Raw genomic sequence first — 21,714 nt, 5'->3', positions numbered from 1 at the left:
ACAGTCAGTAACAGTGCCACAGCCACAGTCTGAGACAGAAAAAGCTTAGACTCTTATAGGGATCATGAAGGAATGGAGGCCTTATCTGTTTTATCTCTCCCAACAACTCTTTCAAAAGACAACAAGTGACTACAGAGCACTAGACAGCTTTCTGGCCACTTCTGAGGACATTTTTTGAAAAAATTTGTAATTTAAAAAACAGGAAAACATTTGCCAAAATCCTTTTTCCTGGACAGGAGGTAAAAAGGGAGGCACAGATTCTGTGTTTGCTTTCTCAGATAAACAAAACAGAATCAAGATGTTTTCAGTTATCAGAGACACCAACAACAGTGCTCACATCCTCCAATCACGCACGTGGTCTTCTACAGTTTATGGATAATCCTGTGTAATGCTGATGTAATAACTTCACATAGCGGCTGTTTCTGCCTCTGGAAATAGGATCATGATAGGGTCTAACTCACAGGCTTGGTGTGAGGATTTAATTAGCAGCCTCCGCAGATGCTCCTGTCCTATGCCTTCCGGGGGCTCAGTGCTCTGCCTCCTGGCTGACGAAAGGCTTCCTTCCACCAACGTGGTCAGTTCCTTCCCTCCGTGTGCCAGTTCGACCCTTCCTGTAGGGGTGATCATTATTTTCTCGCTCTACAGCGGGCCTCTCCACCATTGTACAAACACATGTATAGGCTTTTACGGAGCAAACTTTCTTCCCATTGGTTGCAGGGCCAGCTTTCTGCTGCCCCTGGCAGCAGCATTTTTCTCAGAGAGGTCACGTGTTTACACGGTTGGCAATTTCTCCTTCCATACTTTCTTAAACCCACTATAATCGGGCTTCCTCGCTGCCACTCAGGAAAAGCTGCTCTTCTCAGCATCATCAATGATCCCAAGCTGTGAAGCACAACCTTTAGTCCTCAGCTGTATCAGTAGTTTCATTCTTACACAGCTGGCAACTCTTTGCCTCAATGCTTCCTCCTCTGGCCTTCTAAGACACCACCTTTCCTTGCTGCTTCTCTTCCACTCACTCACATTCCCTTCTCTGACTGCTTCTTTGTTTTAATTTTAAAATGCCTCGTGCTTGATGCTTGTCCTGTTGGTTCTCATCCTCCACTCATTGCTTCTAGTCTCTGGGCTTTAGAAACCAGCTAAGGGCTGATGCCCACAAATACACAGTGAAGCGAGACTCGTTCTGTGTTCTTTGAAAAGCCAGGAAGCGTACAATATTTCACTAACATCTTTGTGGATCATAGCCCCCTTTATTCTTTCACCTCATATCTTGACTCTATCCTCATTCCTCACATCACATTAACCATTCTGGCCTCCTGGCTACTCTCTGCACATGCTCTTATCTGCCTGGAAAATGCTGTTCCCCTAGATACGCACATGACTGCCTTCCTCCAGGCGGTGCTAAAGTATCTGCAGCTCACCTGACTAAAACTGCCACCTAACCCCACGAGCATCACCTGGGAACATCCTTTCCCTCACAGACCCCATTCTTTCAACTGATTTCTAAAATTACCTTTATTAAAATGTAATTCACATACGGCACAATTCTTTTAAAGTAAACAATTGAGTGGTTTTACATCCAGACATCTACAATCATCACTAGTCCAGAACAATCCGTCACCTCAAAAGTGAATCCCATATCCTTTAGCTATCACCCTTCCCAAGCTGGCATTCCCAACCCTATGCAGTCGCTGCTCTATTTTGTCTTATAGATATCCCTGATCTGTACATCTCTTATAGACGGATTGTGGATGATATGACGGAATGATATGTGGCTTCTGACCGGCTCTCTGACTCAGCGTAGTGTTTTTAAGACTCATTCATACTGCAGCTTATATATTAGGCTGAGTAATAACCTATTGTAAGAATCTAACAGATTTGTTTGTTTATCCTTTCAAAAGTTGATGGACATATGGGTCACTTCCAGTTTTTGGCAATTATAAATAATGCTGCTATAAACATTTATGTACAAGCTTTTGTGTAGAAAATGTGTTCATATCTCTTGGGCATATGTTGTGAAGTGCAAGTGTTGGATCATACAGTAATTCTTTTTTTTAAGATTTATTTATTTTTACTGGAAAGGTGGACATGCAGAGAGGAGGAGAGACAGACAGGAATATCTTCCGTCCGATGGTTCGCTCCCCAAGTGGCTGCAACAGCTGCAGCTGAGCCAATCCGAAGCCAGGAGCCAGGAGCCAGAAGCTCTTCTGGGTCTTCCATGCAGGTGCAGGGTCCCAAGGCTTTGGGCCATCCTCAACTGCTTTCCCAGGCCACAAGCAGGGAGCTGAATGGGAAGTAGGACTGCAGGGATTAGAACCGGTGGCCCACATGGGATCCAAATGTGTGCAAGGCGAGGACTTAAACCACTACGTTATCGCGTTGGGCCCCATTCAGTAATTTTAAGCTTAATTGTTTCAGGAAGTGCTATGAAATAAAGTAGCTGCACCATTTTATATTCCCACTAGCAGTGTATCAGGGTTTCAATTTCTCCATACCCTTGTGAACATTTGTTATGTCTTTTTGATTATGACCATGATTGCTATCTTTCTTACTGTGGTTTTGGATTTGTATTTCCATGACAACTGATGAGTTCTTTCATGTATTTATTAGCCATTTGTGTACATTCTTGGGGAAGATGACTATTGAAATTGTCTATTTAAAATTATCCTTATCTTTGTTACTGTTAATGTCTTTATATATTCTAAAAAAAAAGTCCCTCATCAGATATATGATTTGCAAATACTTCCTCCCATTCTGTGGGATGTCTTTTTCAATTTCTTGAAAGTATCCTTTGAAGCACCAATTCTAACATCATCATTTATCACTTCATCTTTTGTTGCTTTGGAGTCATGTCTAAGAAACTACTGCCAAATCCGAGGTCACAAAAATCTAACTCCTTTGATAGTTTTAGCTCTTATATTTAACTTTCAAACTGGTAAAACTTTGTATATACTCTGTGAAAAGTATGCATGCAACAATGCTGTACGCATTCAATCATTCTTTGGCATGTAGAGATCCTGTGGCTCTAGCATAATTTAAAAAAATGCTATTTTACTAATGAATGATCTTAGTGCCCCAGCTGAAAAACAGTTTACCAAAAAAAAAAAAGTATGAGTTTATTTTTGAACTCTCAATTCTGTTTCATTGATTACACATTTGTCTTATTGCCAATACAACATTGTCTTGGCCACTATTGCTTTTCCATCAATTTGGAAATCATTTTTTTTTTCTTTTCAAGATGATTTTGGACATTTTGAATCTCTTGTAATTCCATATTAATTTTAAATTTATCAGTTTCTTCAAAGAAGTCAGTTGGGATTTTGAGGATTAAGCTGAATCTGTATCTATTTGGGGGCATATTTCATTGTTAACAATATTAAATCCTACAATTCATTAGCATAACATTTTTTCACTTATTTCAATGATTTTTCAACAGTGTTTCTATAGTTTTCACTGGGTTCCTCTTCTTCTGTTAAATGTATTTCTAAGTACATTTTTTCTAAACAAATGTACATGAAACTGTTTTCTTAATTTCTTCTTTGGATTGTTCTTTAGAAGTGTACAGAAATACAAGTAATTTGATCAAATTAAGCATGCAACTCTACATTACTATTTATTTGCTATAATAATCTTTAGCGTGTTTTTTAGGGTTTCCTATATAAGATCATGTCCTGTGAGGCTAGAGATCGCTTCATCTCTTCCTTTCCAGAAGGCTTTTGTTTCATTTTCTCCCCTAACAATACTGACTAGCAGCTCCCACAGAACAGGAATAGTAAAAGGGGACACCTGCGCCTCATTGCTCAGCTCAGAGAGAAAACATCCCACCTTTCACCACTAAAGACGATGTTAGGTGCATGGTTTTGGAAATGCTTTAATTAGGCTGAGGAAGTTTCTATTACTAGATTGTTGAGTTTTGTTTTTTTTTTTTTTTTTTAATCATAAAAGGGTTTTGGATTTTGTCAAATGCTTTTACCTACGTCTACTGAGATGATGGCCTAGTATATGGTATATTCTGGAGACTGCTCCATGTTCACTTAAGAATGTATATTTTTGGGCCTGGCGCAATGGCCTAGCGGATAAAGTCCTCGCTTTGAATGTGCCATTATCCCATATGGCCGCCAGTTCTAATCCCGGCAGCCCCACTTCCCATTCAGATCCCTGCTTGTGGCCTGGGAAAGCAGTCGAGGACGGCCCAAAGCCTTGGGACCCTGCATCCACGTGGGAGACCTGGAGGAAGTTCCTGGTTCCCGGCTTCAGATTGGCGCAGCACTGGCCTTTGTGGTCACTTGGGGAGTGAATCATCAGATGGAAGATCTTCCTCTCTGTCTCTCCTCCTCGCTGTATATCTGACTTTGTAATAAAAAAATAAATGAATCTTTTTTTTTTTTAAAAAAAGAATGTATAGTTTCCTGTTTTAAGGTAAAGTATTCTGTGGATGTCTGAGAGTTTGTTTACAGCATTGTTTAAGTCTTCTCTTTCCTTATTTATTATGTAGAACCTCCAGACAATACGTAACTCTTAAACAATAAGGAAAGTACATATAGTGTTTGAAAGAAAAGTGACAGAGCAAAAAGAGAAAAGTTTAAATATGCAGCACTGTCTTCATTCACAGAATGGTTACGTGCCTGGAAAGGTGTTGAGCACACCACAGGTTCTCAGTAAACATTAGTTTCATGAATTGATGCTTGCCATGAAATGAGAAGTCAAGAAATAGCATTTGCTGCTGATGTGACAGACATTATCCATCAGTATAGTCAGGTTTTTTGTGATGGTTACATCAAGTCATCATTTTAAATAAACAACAGTGAGACTTCTGAATTGGCTATTGGTGGTTTGAAATAGCAATGCAAAAGTCCCCCTTGCTTAGGCCATTGGAAACATGAGCAAGAAAACAAATTTTACAAGCACAAAGAAATGCTTCAGTGTACACACTACACGTAGTATTACAGGCATTCTTCATAATTTTTTGTAGTCACCTCTTCTTGTATTTTATATTTTCCAAGAAACTTAATACCATTGCACCTGAATGACATATAGGCAGTCCTGGAAAGGGACGTGGGAAAGAGGAGCTAAACAGTATTGAGCCTTCTCAGGATCTTATCGATCCTAGTGATTTACTTGCAGGAAAACAACCCACCATTAGGAACCCTAGTTCAAAGAACATGAAGAAGGGTGTTCACAGGAGCAGACTGCTTCGATGTATGGACTGGATTAGGAATGAAAAAAAGGATGTGTTTTTTTTTTTTCAAAACTAACCGCACTAAGAGAAATCTAAAAAGTATAATTTAAGGACAAAGCTAAAGATAAAGCTTGTCAATTTTAACATGAAAAAAAGAACAACCAGAATGGTTTTAAACATAGAAGAGCTTATGTAAACTTACATTTTAAAATTCTTTGCTCCTAGTCATGCCCCAAACTACGGCTATATAACTACATTAAGTAAAGTACAACTTTAGGTGAAAAAGAAAGTGACAAACTTGAAAGGAGAGTAATTGATGAGATCTAATTGTAGTCAACCAAAACTAGCAATTTTAGAGAAGGACTGAACAATTTGATTTCTGCCCACCAGCATAATATATTCATGTTTGACAGTCAAAAGAAAATAAGTCAAAATTGTAATAAACAACAAATGATCAGGGAATTCACTATTTTTTCCCTTTGGTTATTGTTAACATTAGCACGAAAGTATCTGGAGAAGAAGAAAAAAGATGGGAAATGAAAAACAGAGAAAAGAGTTTTTAGAAGGACCTTCGCTCTACAACTACCTTAAGCTTCCATCCAATCTCTTCCTGCACTAAATTTCTTGAGCTTCAGAAGCTCAACACAGAAGCACTTGCTACAGGTATGCAAACTGCTTTAGGCCTCCATATAAGATTCTATGCAAGATGGCCTATATATTTTTTTTCAGATTTATTTTACTTAATTGAAATGCAGTTATGCAGAGAAAGAATAGAGAGGAAGACTCACGTGAGTGCATACACACACACACACACACACACACACAAAATCTCTCTCTCTGAGAGAGAGGGGGAGAGAGAGAGAGAAAGAGGGAGAGACAGACAGAGGTCTTTCATCCATTGGTTCACTTCCCAAGGGCTGTAATGGCTGAGGTTGTGGTAGATTGAAGCCAACAGTTTCTTTGGAGTCTTCCACATCGGTGCAGGAGCCCAGGCATTTAGCCTACCTTCCGCTGCTTTCCCAGGTTATTATAAGGGAGTTAGATTGAAGTAGAGCAGCCAGGATTTGCCTATAAGAGGGTTAAGCTGCCACCTGCAGTGCTGGCTGTAATCTAAAGGTACCCATCTTCTCTACATCTCAGCTTCAGGGTTGGGTAGGAATAGCAGGGCCAAACTACAAGCAGAAAGGGTAAGCGGGGTGGCTGCCATACAGACACCAATAATAAGCCTTCTCACACGTTCATGCTGTTTTGAAGTTTGCTGGCAAATGGCCACTGTTTTGGGTCAGAAGTTACAGTGGCAAGGGAGTCATTTCAATTTAAACTGTATGATGATTTTCCAGGGTCAGCAGGGAATTAAACAAATCCTCCTCTTGAGGACTGCTGTGAGGAACACACACCGGGCATAATGCTGAGGATGGCAGCTTTTGATTAGGTGCTACAGCAGTTACTATGTTTGTAAGCTCTAAAAGTCAGGGGGCTGCTTCTAAGACTGGCTTGTCATTTACATATGGACACACACACAAAATGACCAATGAACAATAAAATTGTTTGTAATAATTATATCAAAGTGCTTCTAGTGTCTGGGCATGTAGATTTGCTGGCTTGAATAAGTTAAGATTCATTGAGGAGGAGGAGCCACCTTCTTGGGCTGAATAAGCATGCTCTATTATGGAACAAGATTATATTAAGAATACTTTTTTATATCTGCAAAAGTGTCGTCACCATGTTTCTTAAAACGCTTGGTAGCAATGAAGATGTCCCAACAGCTACAGGGAAAAATACAGTGTTCTGTCCAACCGAGAAACTCTATCTTCCTCCTAGGAAAGGCTGTCATCAGATTTCGGTTCTCTAAGGTTAAAAGTATCCTTAGCTTGGCCCAACCCTACAGGGGGGATTCTGTCTTCAATGCTTAATTATGTAAGTCTGTTTCTGATATTTTCTTAAAAATTTCAACTTAAAATTTAAAATTTCTAATTTAAATTTAACATGTAAGTGTGAATTGGGGAAAAAATGAGAAAGACCAATGGTATGGTTGCTAATGGGCCAAAGAATTACATGAAGAGAAATGGGATAAAGGAGACATGATGTCAACGGTCAAGACGATGCATAATTTAAACACTCTAAACTGAGCTTAATTTGCTTTTATTCTTATAACTCTGCATGTTTTAAAATTGTTAATGTGTAGGAAACTCTGACTATGGATACTTCTGTAATCAATGTTTTATACATTCACACTACAAATAATGCATCCAAACAAATTCCTTAAGAGGTTATCATTAGGGTCTGGCTCTGTAGCCTTGTGGCTAAAGTCCTCACACTGAATACGCCAATATCCAATATGGGCACCGGTTCTAATTCATGCAGTTCCCTGCCTGTGGCCTGGGAAAGCAGTTGAGGATGGCCCAAAGTGCTGGGACTCTGCACCAGCATGGGAAACCCATAACAGGCTCCTGGCTTCAGATTGGCTCAACTCTAGCTGTTGCAGCCTGGGGAATGAATCAACGGACATAAGATTTCCTCTCTGTCTCTCCTCCTCTCCGTATATCTGACTTTGCAATACAAATAAATAAATCTTTAAAAAAAGAAGTTATCATTAAATTCATGTTTAGGTTAAATTCAAGTTTTTATTTTAAAAAATATGCAAATAATCAAGAAAGAGAATCCAGAAAATATTTTAAAACTGGGTTGCTATATTTGAGCTGCACTGTGAATTTGATTGATTCCAATATACTGGGCAATTTATCCTTAGAAATTCTATTATTTACTATCATAATATAACCTAGGCTCAGTTGGAGGAAGGTGACATTTAAAGTTATTTTCATTGTTGAGTTTTTGATAAGAAACTTTACATGGAGAACAAAACAAAACCAAAAAGGTAGAGACAGAGGACAGTGGGAAAGCAGAGACCACTCATGCAAAAGGAAGGTACTGGGAAAACTACAGCAGAAACCCAAGCAGATACTATGATCCTGACAACTGTGCAAATGTATACAAAGCAATTACTTCCAGAAATTATTCTTCAGAAAAACTGATTTTACGTAACATAAAGTACCTAGAAAGGCACAAACATAAATCAAGAAACAATCAAGAATGTGGAGTGATAAGAAATATAGCACAAAATCAAATACAGAAACCTGGCAAATTTGGAGGCAAAAATGAGGTTTCTTGTGGACAACTGCTTTTACTAATGAACTGATGATCTCAGACACAGTGCTTGCTTTGAACAGTTAATTATGCAAAAAATACAAAGGATTTAGAATCTAAGGAAACAATTTCCTGTATCCTCTAAAGATACAACAATTACAGCACAGCTGCTATGATAATTTCATTAATAACTTGTTGTCTAGTATGCTGATAATGCTAATGCCAAAATTACAATCAGTCTCAGATACTGTTTCTTTTCATTTGTTAAATACAAAATGTTAATGTCTGCTTTAATTGCTCCATGAATTATACCGCAGAGCAAAATCTAAGTCATCTTACTTATGTGTATAATTATTTATATATTGCACAAGAACCACTGGCTTTGTGGCTTGAGAGGTATAATGAGAAAGATGATATTGCACAAAGTATAAGCCCAAGCTTGAAAAAACTGTTTGACATCAAAAGAATTATTGTTACTCTCAGTTGGGAGTGGGAAATCATCTAATAGACAATTAAGACCCAAGAGAAGGTTTCATGAAAATAGAAGCTAACTTCAGGGTTTTATAGCTTTACAAAAGTATATCTGTTTTTACATCTAATGCCTGATAGATAATTCGGGCAGCTTCAGAGCTCTAAAATGGATGTCATGAACTCTAAGAATTGAAAGAAAGAGTACACCCTGACCATCAATCAATTAAGTTCTATTTTATTGGCTTGTCAGGGATTCATCAGCAACTTTAAATCTAAGAGTTATGGGAGCTAAAGATGCCTGGCATCTTGGAGCTTACACACTACTCCACCTATTCCTAAACATCTCCTGGGCACAGGCTGTCACTTCATCTGGCAATCCATTACGGCACTCAGCTACCTACCTGTCAGTAAGACTCCTTTATTTCTCTGCCCACCTATTTGGATGAGCAAATGTGGTGATACAACATTTCTTTTTTTAGTTCTTATTCAGTAGATTTGCTTTTATTAGTGTCAGAGGAAAGCCCAGCTCATCCTAAAGTGACTTTTATATACTTCCCCACCTTCAATCACCAAGGATAAGTTTTCTCCAGCCTTTTAGTTCTGTCTTGGGGTATAGATGTCAGGGTCCTTCCTATGTTGTGGCAGTTCCAGTGTGCAGTTTTTAGGTATTGATGGAGAGAGGTTTAAGTTTTTTTTTTTTTTTTCAGAGGAAGCCACAATTTTCTCTGGGAAACAAGCCTCAAGTATTTCCCCCAAATCCATGAAACTGTTTCTCCCATTAATACTCATATCTATCACCTACCTAAGACACACAAATGAAGCAAATTAATCTGATATGACATAAAGCAAGCAACAGGCAGCCAACTTGAAGGATAATTACAAGAACTCTTTCATTAAATGCTGTTCACAATCTGATTCTGACAGCAAGCACGACTTGGCCACACCAGTTCTCCATTTCTCTATCCCCTGTCATTACAGGAGAACTACATGAATGAAGTCTTTCACAGTGATGAGGAAAAGTAAAGGCACATTTTCCCCACCAATCTTTAAAGTAACATCAGAAGACAAGTTTCCTAATGACAGCAATGCTGTCATGTCAGGAAGGTGGGGAGTTTTCCGCACTCTGCTAGACATACCCTGGGCAGGGCACAGCACCTCAGTACTTGCCCCCTTGAAAATGCACCCTGAAACTCATTAGAAAAAAATCTACTTTTGGATTTCAATGCTACTTCTGAAGAATGCTGAGACCTACTCAAGTCATGTTGCTGATCATTTTTAAAGTGCCTGAAATAGACAGGGGAGAAGCTGGTATCCTCGAAAATAAATACACTAAACAAAGCATTTTTCCAAATTTAAACCAATATCTGTATCTCTTCTCTCTTCCCCCTCCCTCTCCTTTCTCCCCCAGCTATATATGTTTCTGGGGCAGTATAGGCTTATTTTCATTTAGTCCAATCACCAATAAAGAACAGAGGTTGGTTATCAAATGACCAAAATAATTTAATAGCCCCAGATTCCAATCTGTAGTAGACACAGGAGCAGAAGAATTGAATTTGACTGGTGGTTTCTTCTCAAGTAAAGCTTAATGTTGCAAACAGAATTCGGGGGGTGGGAGGAAGAGGTTAAAGGTCATATGTAATAACTTCAAAAATAGCTTTGCTGCACCTTCAAGAACAAATGCTTATTCTGAGATGCCAGTAGTCAGAGGCAAAGTAAAATTGCAAAGGAAAAAAGGAGACAGGAATCATGATTAGTGGAGAAACAAATCCAAAATTCTACCTTCAGCTCTCTCAATCCTAAATCCAATTGCTGTACATATCTAAAGGAAGCTGCACAAGCTCAGCAGAACTTGGTTGAGATTCAGACCACCTTGCTCCCTTAAACTCATTAAAAAGGCTGAGGACAAATCCAACCTTTGCTGGTTTTTGCTGATTCTGAAGACATGGTCCCGGTCTTCTTCTTTTTTCTTGGGACAGGTACACATTTCCGGTCAAATGAAACAGGACTATATTGAGGGAGGCTGTTAAATTTTTTTTCAAATTCTTCATCCAGCTTTGATGAACTATGGAAAATCATAAGGAAATTAATCAGCACATGACCAAATATTTGAACAAAAAAATGATATAAAATATATACTTAAGAAACTCCACTTGAAGACAAAGTCCATAGCAATTAGAACATGAAAGAAAACACTTCTTTTTAAAAATGCTTGAGAAGATTTACTAATACAGTTTTCTTAGTAAACTCACAAATTACATACAAAAGCAGAAATATCATTTAAAATATTAGAATTCTTTCAAGTGTGGTAATTTGCTAATCTCTCCATTGGCATCGGTTTTTTATAAGGTTCAGTGCAAAGTATACTCCATGCAGACTTACTTCTCATTCCAAAGATTCATATACATCTATTGGTGAGCTTATTAAGACCATAATATATTGATAGTTTTCTATGATCTGTTTTTAAAAATTCTTAACTAATACTTTATTAAGATAGATATACTCAAATACAACATAAAACAATCTTGAGTATTAGACAAAAATATTGGGAGTTGACCAGAGTGAACCTGGTTGATGAGCAAAGCTTCCAGCAGATACTGGCAGAGGCAATACCATGTTAACTTAAGCCACCCAACAACTTTAAATATGCAACCAGCAAAGATGGCAAATCCTTTGATGGGCTTTGCCTGGCTTTGGCAGTGTACCTCCTCGTTTCTAGGCCGGCTATTGTTTAAGATGCATCTTAGATGGCAGAAGCTGCAGGAGGACTGCCAAGCTTAGCTGATTAAACACAAGCTGAAAAGGGGAGGAAGATGGTAGCTTTAGTACCCACAAAAAGTTGATGTGTTAGGTTACTAGCTAGGGGATGTACTTGAAACGTTTCTGAGACACTCACAGTTTTGGAGGAACATACACAGCTGGGAAGCACAGGTAAGAGAATCAAATGATATCAGAATGGTGGACAGAAATGGCCATTACTAAGTTCTATCAAAGCAGTGGAGGAGTATGGCGACACCCTCACTCACCTCTTTTCTCATTTAGCTAGAAATATGTTTATAATGATGAAAATGCTGATGCTAATTAGGCAGTATCAGAGAGCTCTATAAGGCACAAAATTTCAAATATTCTGAATACCCAAAAGAAAACTGGAAAAAAACTGGAAAAAAAAAATAAAACACAGGTATAGCTTGTAAGGCCTCATTGGATGGCTGCTTTTCTTCTCTGCTCACCATCTATGTCTCTTTTGAAGAGATCTATACACTAGCACTGCCAATAATGAGGTGAAGTTTTCTTGGCTACTATTAAGCAAACAGGTGGCACATTTTCTGAGATTAAAAAGGTTTGAAACATTCATCTATAACGTCAGAAGACACATGATCCAAAATTTTCTCACTAATCCGTTTTTGGTCTGGCATGTCCTACACAAGGCATACCTAATAACCTTACTACTTTCAGCCAATATGTAAGCGGTGGGGAGACCAACAAAGGGCACTGAGGCTTGCTGCCAATTTAAACCTGTGGAAAAACACACTTAATTGTTTCCAAATAATGGCTTCAGAAGAACTGCACCATACACAATCAATTGGTGAACAATCTCTTTACAAGGACAGATTTTTAAAAGACTGCTTCACTACAGAAGACTGGTGAAAACACGAAGCCTATTTCACGTAAAATACTATTACGGGCAAAAAAAAACTATGAAAGGATTTCAAATTTTTTTTTGCCCCCAAATTAAAGGTTTCTGTTTCCATTTTCTGTGACTGTTCTGAAATATCCTCTCATCTCTTATACACCTGTAGCAGTTTCTAATGAAAGCACCAGCAATACTTTTGGGGACCCATAGACACTGACTTCTTTCCTTAGGACTGCTTATTATCTCCAGGGACACCTGCTCCCTTGTTGGTGTGTAGATTGACAAATGGTCTAGACGCTCAATGGTCACTTTTTCTAGAAAATCTGGCATGTGAAAATATCTGATAACAACAAATGTGGATGTTCTCATGACATTATTTAAGCAGAAGGTAGGCAAACCTAATATCAAACACTTCAAAATTTTAAATTATTGCATTAGAATTGAAATATATAAATTACAAATATATCATTTTTTCTGAAGATTTATTTATTTTTATTGGAAAGGCAGATAATACAGAGAGGAGAAGAGACAGAGAGGAAGATCTTCCATTCGATGGTTCACTCCCCAAGTGGCCGCAACGGCTGGAGCTGAGCCAATCCAAAGGAGGAGCTCTTACGGATCTCGCACATGGGTGCAGGGTCCCAAGGCTTTGGGCCATCCTCAACTGCTTTCCCAGGCAACAAGCAGGGAGTTGGGTGGGAAGCAGGGCCGCCGGGATTAGAACCGGTGGCCATATGGGATCCCGGGCATGCAAGAAGAGGACTTTAACCACTATGCTATTGCGCCAGGCCCTAAATATATCATTTATTTTTTTAAAGACTTATTTTTATTATTTTTTTTATTGGAAAGGCAGATATACAGAGAGGAGAGACAGAGAGGAAGATCTTCCATCCAATGATTCACTCCCCAAGTGAGCACAACAGCCAATGCTATGCTGATCCGAAGCCAGGAGCCTCTTCCGGGTCTCCCACATGGGTGCAGGGTCCCAAAGCTTTGGGCCGTCCTTGACTGCTTTCCTGGGCCACAGGCAGGGAGCTGGATGGGAAGCGGGGCTGCCGGGATAGAACCGGCGCCCATATGGGATCCCGGGCGTGCAAGGTGAGGACCTTAACCACTGCGCTACCGTGCCAGGCCCTAAATATATCATTTATATAAGCAATCTTAAAGAGCAGCATCATGGGAAATAATTTTTACCCTCTCACTTTGTGATAGCCAAGAGAATTAGAATTAACCAGACTTGAAAGCACTATACTTCCAAGAAAAAATATTACTCCATAAACAGAATTGCAAATATAATGAATAAACCAAATATAATACATCTAATGCATAAAATTTGCATACCTTTAAGCACACTTATGAAAAAATATGGAGAATATAAAAATGTGCTTATTTCTATTCAATACATTCTTTTCAAACAGAGCTAATGAGAAATCTCAAAGGATTTTCAAAATAGTACAACTGAATAAGCAGATATTTTCCTCACCAGTATAAAGTATTGGATCTCTGAACTTGCTAACAAAATGCTTCATATTAAGTTTGTTTTTAAGAATCTTTGGCATAACATTAATTATGAAATAATTCTTAATGATTTTATCTGATGTGTGCTATTGTTTAATACTGTATTTCTATGTATAATTAATGCACTGAATGATCTCTATACCAGGGGAATAGTCAATCTAATATTTTTACCTTACAGCAACAGAACACAGTTTAAATAAAACAAGGTTAGATATCAAAGTTTACCCTTATTTGCCTTACACTTCACAGCTGTTGTTACTTTACAAACATACGTACACACATTTAGAAATATTAAGTGAAGTACACAAACTGAGGAAAATGGGCAAAATGAGGAAAACGGGCAAACTTAAACATACTTGTAATATGAATTAAATGAGCCTAATGATAGTGAAGGATTTACAATGCCACATCACTACTACGTGGTAGACCTAAATTTAATCTCAGATCTAAGTCTAAAATCTGTATGTTTTCTATTGTATCCAAAATGTGAATGTATTGTCACCCATAAGGTTAAGGTAATAGCAGGTGTCGAGTGGCATGCTCGATTGTGTTCACTAATGTCCTTCCTGAGGCTGCAGGAGGTCTGACAGGTCAATGTGCAAGCGGTTAGTGACTCACGTCGACCTTGAACATCTGCACGACGACCTGTGCAGTTGGGCCCTCCAGGCACTTACCCAAGGAAGGAGTCTTCCCTCGGCTTTGTCTTCTTGAACTTCTTGCTGCCACTGCTTCCACTCTGGCTAAATGTCCAGCTTTCTTCATTCCAACACCCTTCATGATCAGATGAGTTTCCTTTTCCTGAGCTTCGTTTTCCTAAAGAAATCCCAAAGACAGGATTTTTTGAATATCCTGGAGTGGGAGATTATTTCAGTTGCTTCATAAATAACCTCTTGCACTTTAGGTATCACAGGATGTTATCTGTAACTATTAAGGGTAATTTCTGTTGGACTACTTTTAATACTTAAATATGCAAAAAAGCGACTTTCAGCTTCTGAGATGCACTGTTTTCTAACTCAACAAGTACCACATCATCAAAGAAACAGATCAAGTTAGTGTTACATAAAGTATGGGAGCCTTCTGTTGATGAACTCTTGCTAATTCTAATTTCTGTAAGATTCACTGGAATGCTAGCCCTAGAGAACTAAGTAACGCTAGGTATCTTTAGTCAAAGCTTGTTAGATCTATGACTCACATATCTGTTGTTGGAACACAGCGTGGCAGATGTTATATTTTAAAATAGATGAATATATTTGAAATACTCTATGGAATAAAGGTATACACAGTAACTAAGTCCTGGATTCTGTCATGTTTTGAAGGGTCCTTCACTTCAACTAGTTTTGTTCAACTAATGGAGGAAGGGCATATGTACTTGGCATCTCCAGGAGAAGATTCTGTGAAATATTCATATATTTGCTTCAGACACGAATTTTTAATTTTAAAAACCAAATCCAGCAGCAGGCACCATGATCCAGCAGCTAAAGCCACAGCTCAGGACACCAGCATTTTCTACTTGAGTGCTTGGTTCGAGCCTTTACAAATATGTCTGGCACAAGTGCTTGGGCTCTTAGGAATGTACATGCTCTGGGAAATTCCTGGCTCCTTGCTTCAGTCTGACCTAGCAAGGGCTGTCATGGCCATTTGGGGAGTGAAAAAGCAGATGGAGAATTCTCTCTCTTTTTCTCTTCCTCTCCTTCTCTTCCCTCTTCCCTCTTCTCTGTTTCTTTTAAATAAATCAATCAATGTTGTTGTTGTTTTTTTAAAAAGCTCTAAACACAATGCTAATGCTAATGCTTCAAAAAAAATGGTTCTTAGCAGTTTTAAAAAAATTTTGAATAATGTCACACATTTATAACTTGAAAATATCTGCAAAATACATCACCTTTCTTTAAATGGTGCCAGAAAATTTACAGAGAAAACAATAATGTGTAACCATAAAGAATCAAATATATTATTTTGACACCATACTGTTCTTTACAGCAGTTCTTTTCACTAGATCTAAGGTAAGTTGGTTTTTGTGCTCTATAGGCTGTTTAAGTCACTTACCTCTGTCAACATTAGCTCGCAGAGAGGTGAGCATGCCCTCTGACACCAGGGTTTTATAAAGAGCACCTTTGCAAGACCTCTCAGATTTCCTGAAGCCACAAGTCTCTATTTTTCTGTGACAATCACTGCCCTCTGTCTTGGCCTGTCCTGACAGGCTGGGTGGTAGCACGTCCTCCGTGGGGGTCAGTGGTTCTGCTTTTATGCTCTCTGGAAGCTCACCAGAAATGTTCTTGCTGGTAGTAAGACTAATGAAATCTGGAGGTCTTGACTCTTTGGTGGTATCTAAGGATTTCTCCTTGGACATTTTCTTCTCTCTTGATTTCACTTTTTTCTTTGGTGGCTTAGCATCCAAAATGCTTCCCTTGCCACTTGAGGATGGGCGGACCTTTTTGCGAGGGGCCTCTCCGAGCTTCTCAATGCCCCAGTCTCCTTTTGCAACTGCTTCAATCGTGTATATGACACTCTCAATGTCGGACTCTGAAGACTGTCTCTTCTTGCAGGGCTTCTTGGGTGTGGATTTATCACTCCCATGTCGATCCATTTTGCTTTTCTTCTTTTTCTTTTTTAGTTTCTCTGGTTTGTTTAATGCTATGGGATCCTCGATGATCATGATACCATGGGGACGGCACATGTGATCCTTTCTACCGGGAACATCACTGATTATTATCTTGCTACTGGCAGAATAAGAAAAATCAGGGAAGTGACTACATTTCTGATCTTCCTCTAATTCTTCCTTTCTGATTTCTTTGGGGTCTTCCATTTTTATAGCCATTACATCACCCATTTGTAGCTCCTCAAAATTTCTTAACTCTTTAGACTCTCTTAAATTTTCCTTAGTTGATTTTTCAAAGTCGGCTTCCTTCTGTAACCTGGCTTCATCTGTTCTTTCCATTTTCATTTCTCTTTCTTCCTTTCCCTTCTCCAGTTCTTTAAGTCTTCCACCATCCAATTCCTTTGCTTTCATTAGCTTCGATTCTTCCATTTTTACTCCTTCTGATGCCAGACACATCTAAACAATTAAAACAAAAACAAAAGAACTCAAAAATCCTCATTGCCCCACAGTCAACTTTTCCAATAATTCCTTTAAAAAGATTAAAACAGACTTAAATTTTACAATTATCAGCCCACTTTTGTCAACTTAAGCGGTTCAAATTAATCTAAGGTTGTGCTATGCATTACAGTGATAAGCATTAACTATTAGACATACATCTAAACTCTCATTTTTCAGCTTTGTCAGAAGCTTTTCCTATAAAAACAAGACGTAGCAAGAAAGCAGAATGTAACTCAGACTTGAAGGATCCAAGTTTGACTCTTAGTTTTGGTACTTAGTAACTTGTAACCTAGAGGTCACTTCAAGTCCTCACTTCTCTGACACCCTTATGAAATGGAAATGGTCCTATTTCTCAGGAAGACCCTGTGGGTTCTATGTAAGATTCTGCTTTCACGGTAGCAGTAAGTTCATTTTCACAGTAGCACAAACTTAATCTTCCCAAAATTCTGTTTGGATATTTGCCTTTACTTTTTCTTCAGGGGAAATAAAGATAATAGCAATAATTTATATGTAATCACTTGAAATTACAAATGACATGATTCATTAAACAGCAATAAAAGTTTTAGTTAATGGACAAATCATTATTCGTCCACAAAGGCTGACAGACAAATCTAAACACATGAAAGTTCAAAACCAAAGATTTTTCTAAAATATATATATATATATATTTGAAAAGCAGAAAGAGAAAGGTAAATATCTTCCATCTTCTCTTGGAACATTCCTTTAAATCAGGACTGGGTCAGGCCAAAGCCAGAAGCCCAAAATTCAGGCTGGGTTACTGATCTACAAGGCAGGGACTCAATCATCTGAGCCATCACCTGCTGCCACCCAGCATGCACTTGGAATTGAAACATGCCAGAAACTCGGAACTGAAAGTGGAGTTGGGAAGGAACTCATGTACTCTGTTACGAATCGGGTGCCTTAACCACAGTACAAAAAGCATCTGTTTTTCTCTTTTTGCTTATTTTGTTTCAATCCTGCTCAGTTTTTGTGGCAAATTTAATCTACTCTGTACTTATTTGGGTACAAATTTTGAACTGAACAGAGGTTAACAATTTATTTCATTTAATGACATTCTGTTTCTGGAATATTTATCCGTTTGAATCTTTAATGGAGAAATCATATGGAATAAGGTATAGCTATCATATCTTTTTCTAAAAAGTTCTGAATATAAAATCATATGTGGCCTCGCTTAGATTTTTATTCTTCACTGAGACTCTCCAAATTTACCTGTAGGATTCAAGGGAAAAACAGATCCTCCCTTTTTAAGTACCTAGGTACCTTCGAACTTCAGTCATTTTCTACAAAGAAAACTGAAACTCACTTTAAAACTTATTTTCATTTTCTGGGTTTTCAATCACAGATACTTAATGTTAAGATTCACAAACACCTAACCAAATTATTGACACTAAAGGTACAAAAATCAGTAAGATCAGGTCTCTATCTTTGGAGACTTTACCAAGAGCCTGGTAATGCAGATTTAGTCAAGGGCAGCATAAGCCATCTTACTCCTAACTTGCTCGATCTGCTTTGCATTAGCAACTTACAGAAGAAAGATGACGGGGTTTTGCTTAGTCAATAAAAAATCAATCACATGAGCTTGATCCACTTTTAAAAATCATCACCTTATCAAATGGCAAGTTGTCAGAGATCACCAACATCTGTGAAATCCATGTTTAAAATAGATAACATGCTGAATTAAGTATCAGATGCTCTTTGCCTCATTTTTTTCCTCACAATTTCAATGCATCATGAATCCTTCTGTGAGATTATGTTATGATTAGTAAGTCTGAGAAGAAATTGGAGGAGGGCTGGGGAAGCAGACAGTGTGAATTTTAAAAATGAACATGACAGGAGTGTCCAGCCCTTCAGATCATTTACAGGGAAGATCTGAACTATTAAGAATTCACAACAGTTGCCTTCTTCAGGAATTCATGCAAGTTAACTTTTAGAACTGAGCAAATGACTGCAAAGACTGAGAACTTGACTTTATTTAACCTAGTCAGAAACAGGCTAAAGCAAATGCTACCTTTAATCTTCATTGTTTTTACTCTTCTGGGAGAATGTGCTGTTTTTGCGTAAATTTTGAAATAAGTTTATTTTCCTTCCTCAAATTGTCCTATCCCTTCATGTACACACTATTTCATGTTGGAGAGAGACTACATTAGTCCTGGAAAGAGGGCCACAAAGGCATCCTCAGGGTAAATTATATACTTTTTAGACCCACTAGCACTGTACTGGCCTTTAATAGGTCATTTCATGGACCTTTTACCATATAAGCTCTGGTTTTATAGTGCCATGGCAATAGTTTGCATTTGTACAGGTTCATCTTAGCAAACCTAATAATACTTTGCAAACTCTATTCTCTGCTTCAATATTTTTCAAAGTGATTCTCATTACTCCTGATAGGATTCTACAGCTAGGAATGAAATGGAACAACTGCAGACGTTCACTCTGGGGACATATTCTGGGGAATAGCATTTTATTTCCTGTGTAGGTAATTACAGCAAACACCAGTCATGCTTTACTTCTTTGTTTCAGGCTCTTAATTTTTTTTCCACAAACATTGTATATTAATCCTAAATTGTAAGAGAAACAATTACAATGCTGAAAATAAAACTGTAAAAGAAAATACATAACTCTGAATTAAAAACTACAAATCCAAGATTTACTCATAAGGCAAAACCCAAATGAGACTTTCAGAGAGTTGGATGTCATTTTAGAAGTTCAACTTAACCTTCTCTAGGCAGGAATCCATGAAACTTAACTAACTTTTATACAGATACAGCGGTAATTGAATTTTTAAAATATTGAACAAAAACTGAAGACACTGTCATTCTTAGTTCTGTTCCTGAGAGCTACTTAAATTAATTTACTCTCAAATCTGTGAAGAGACACTTTATTCTCTTAAGAGTCTTCTGATATAACATCCCAGGTTCCTCAACAGTTCACCACATATAAAGGCTTCTGATCTTTCAAAATTTGGGTCCCATCTGGATAATTAGATGGTCTTGGTGTTTTGAAGTGATCAAAGTTTTAGTCAAAGGGATATTGCTGGTAACCAAACATCATTGCTTGTCTAAAGCCACATAGTTAACTAGATAACTTAGTCTTGAACCAAAAGACAAAATCAGCTCAGAAATGGGCAATGGCACAACCTTCACTGGGTTCATGTGAGGCAAAAGTGAACAAATGTGTACATATACAACTTGCATATGACACAAAACTGTATGTTAGCTGAGGAAAATGGGTACTTCAATTTACATATGTTTCTAGCCTTCTTGTAGCATTATCAGATGAAAAGTGGGACTTCTGTCAGTTGATAAAGATGCTAAGTATCTTTTAATATGGTCCAAAGACGAGTTCTTTATTTCATTGGGTTTGTGGCCAACTAAGATCCTGAATTTCTTTACCCACATAAAATGCTGGGAGTTTGGACGCTTCCTTTTCTACATGTATTTTAAAGACTTCTTTGCTATTTGAAAGGCAGAGTCAGAGAGAGAGACTGAGAGATACTAAGAGAAAGAGAATCTTTCACTCCCCAAATGGTCAAACTGACTGCAACAGGGCCGGATCAGTTGCAAACTAGGTGACAAGCACTTCTTCCAAGTCTCCCAAATGGGTGTTAGGGCACTAGGCCTCTTCTACTAACTTTCCTAGGTGCATAAGCAGGGAGCTGTATCAGAAGTAGAGCAGTCAGGACTCCAATAGGAGTCCCCATATGGGATACTGACACTGCAGGCAATGATTTTACCCATGATGCCATAGTGCCAACCCATTCTATCCTATATTTTTTAACTAATTTATTTTTGCATGTAAAAAAAAGACTATTTTTCTGGGTAAAGTTTATCTCTTCAAATTTTGAATTAAATTATCTTCTATCTTTGTGTTAGTAATATATTTGATAAAGGTTTTCTTTTTTAAATGTCTTGCTCGAAATCTTTGGTAACAATGTTGAGTGGGATATGGATCAAGGACAGAGCCTTCTGGCACTTCCAGACTCTAAACTTCTAAGAATGTTTTATTACTAGTCTAAATTTCCTCAAAGACATAAAAGATCATCCATCAAAAGTCTTGCTGAAATTTTATCATCACATTTGACAACACTCTCAAACTTTCTAACAGCTCATAATGACAAAGGAAAGAAAGTAGGATGTACTATACTTCAGTTGGTGTCTAAGCAGAAAGAAACAATTTTAAGCATACCTAGAACTTAACATAAAGAAAAGATGCGTAACACAGGTCTTGGACAATTGAGATGCAGAACTGAGATGATAGGGCAGTCCAGGAATTAACATTAGCAGTAGGCCATACATGGATAAGTGAGGGAAAGAGACTGAAGCCCAAGGATTAGGTCCTTGGTGGTAGCCAGAAGCACGGTAGGTATACTGGAAGGAGCTGGGACTAGGTAGAGTTGTCGACTTACCTTCACCTTGATTCCTCCTCACCCCTTTTGTTGTACATCCTGGTGTCTCTTTTCTTCATCCCTAAACCTTGTGCCAGTGTCTCCCATTAATGGAACCCAGGTGGAGGTTGGCAGCAGAGGAGCAGAAGAAAGGCAATTTGGAATCTCCTCTGGGATGGTACCTACGGTAATGCCCTTTTTCCAGGGAAACTTTGAGGATTCCCAGTTTTCATCTTTCTTCGAGTTCAAGCACTGTATTACTAGAATAATTTTCA

General features: G+C 38.2%; 1 protein-coding gene across 5 annotated transcripts in view; it reads right to left on the bottom strand.

Annotated features, from left to right (window-relative positions):
* LOC121167246 (HMG box transcription factor BBX) overlaps window positions 1-21,714 on the bottom strand; it is a 109,785-nt gene that overhangs the window by 28,229 nt on the left and 59,842 nt on the right. For all 5 annotated transcript variants that reach the window (XM_040996656.1, XM_040996657.1, XM_040996659.1 and 2 more), the window contains 3 exons: window positions 15,984-16,992; window positions 14,615-14,753; window positions 10,705-10,853 (listed from right to left, as the gene is read on the bottom strand). In XM_040996656.1, the coding sequence (XP_040852590.1) occupies window positions 10,705-10,853; window positions 14,615-14,753; window positions 15,984-16,992 (1,297 nt within the window). The remainder of the gene's footprint in view (window positions 1-10,704; window positions 10,854-14,614; window positions 14,754-15,983; window positions 16,993-21,714) is intronic.

Source organism: Ochotona curzoniae, unplaced genomic scaffold (assembly GCF_017591425.1).
Source record: "Ochotona curzoniae isolate NIBS_2020 unplaced genomic scaffold, NIBS_Ocur_1.0 patch351, whole genome shotgun sequence".
In the NCBI taxonomy this organism is placed as follows: domain Eukaryota; kingdom Metazoa; phylum Chordata; class Mammalia; order Lagomorpha; family Ochotonidae; genus Ochotona; species Ochotona curzoniae.
Note: the sequence above shows the minus strand (reverse complement) of the source record. Positions and strands in the feature narration are given on the sequence as shown.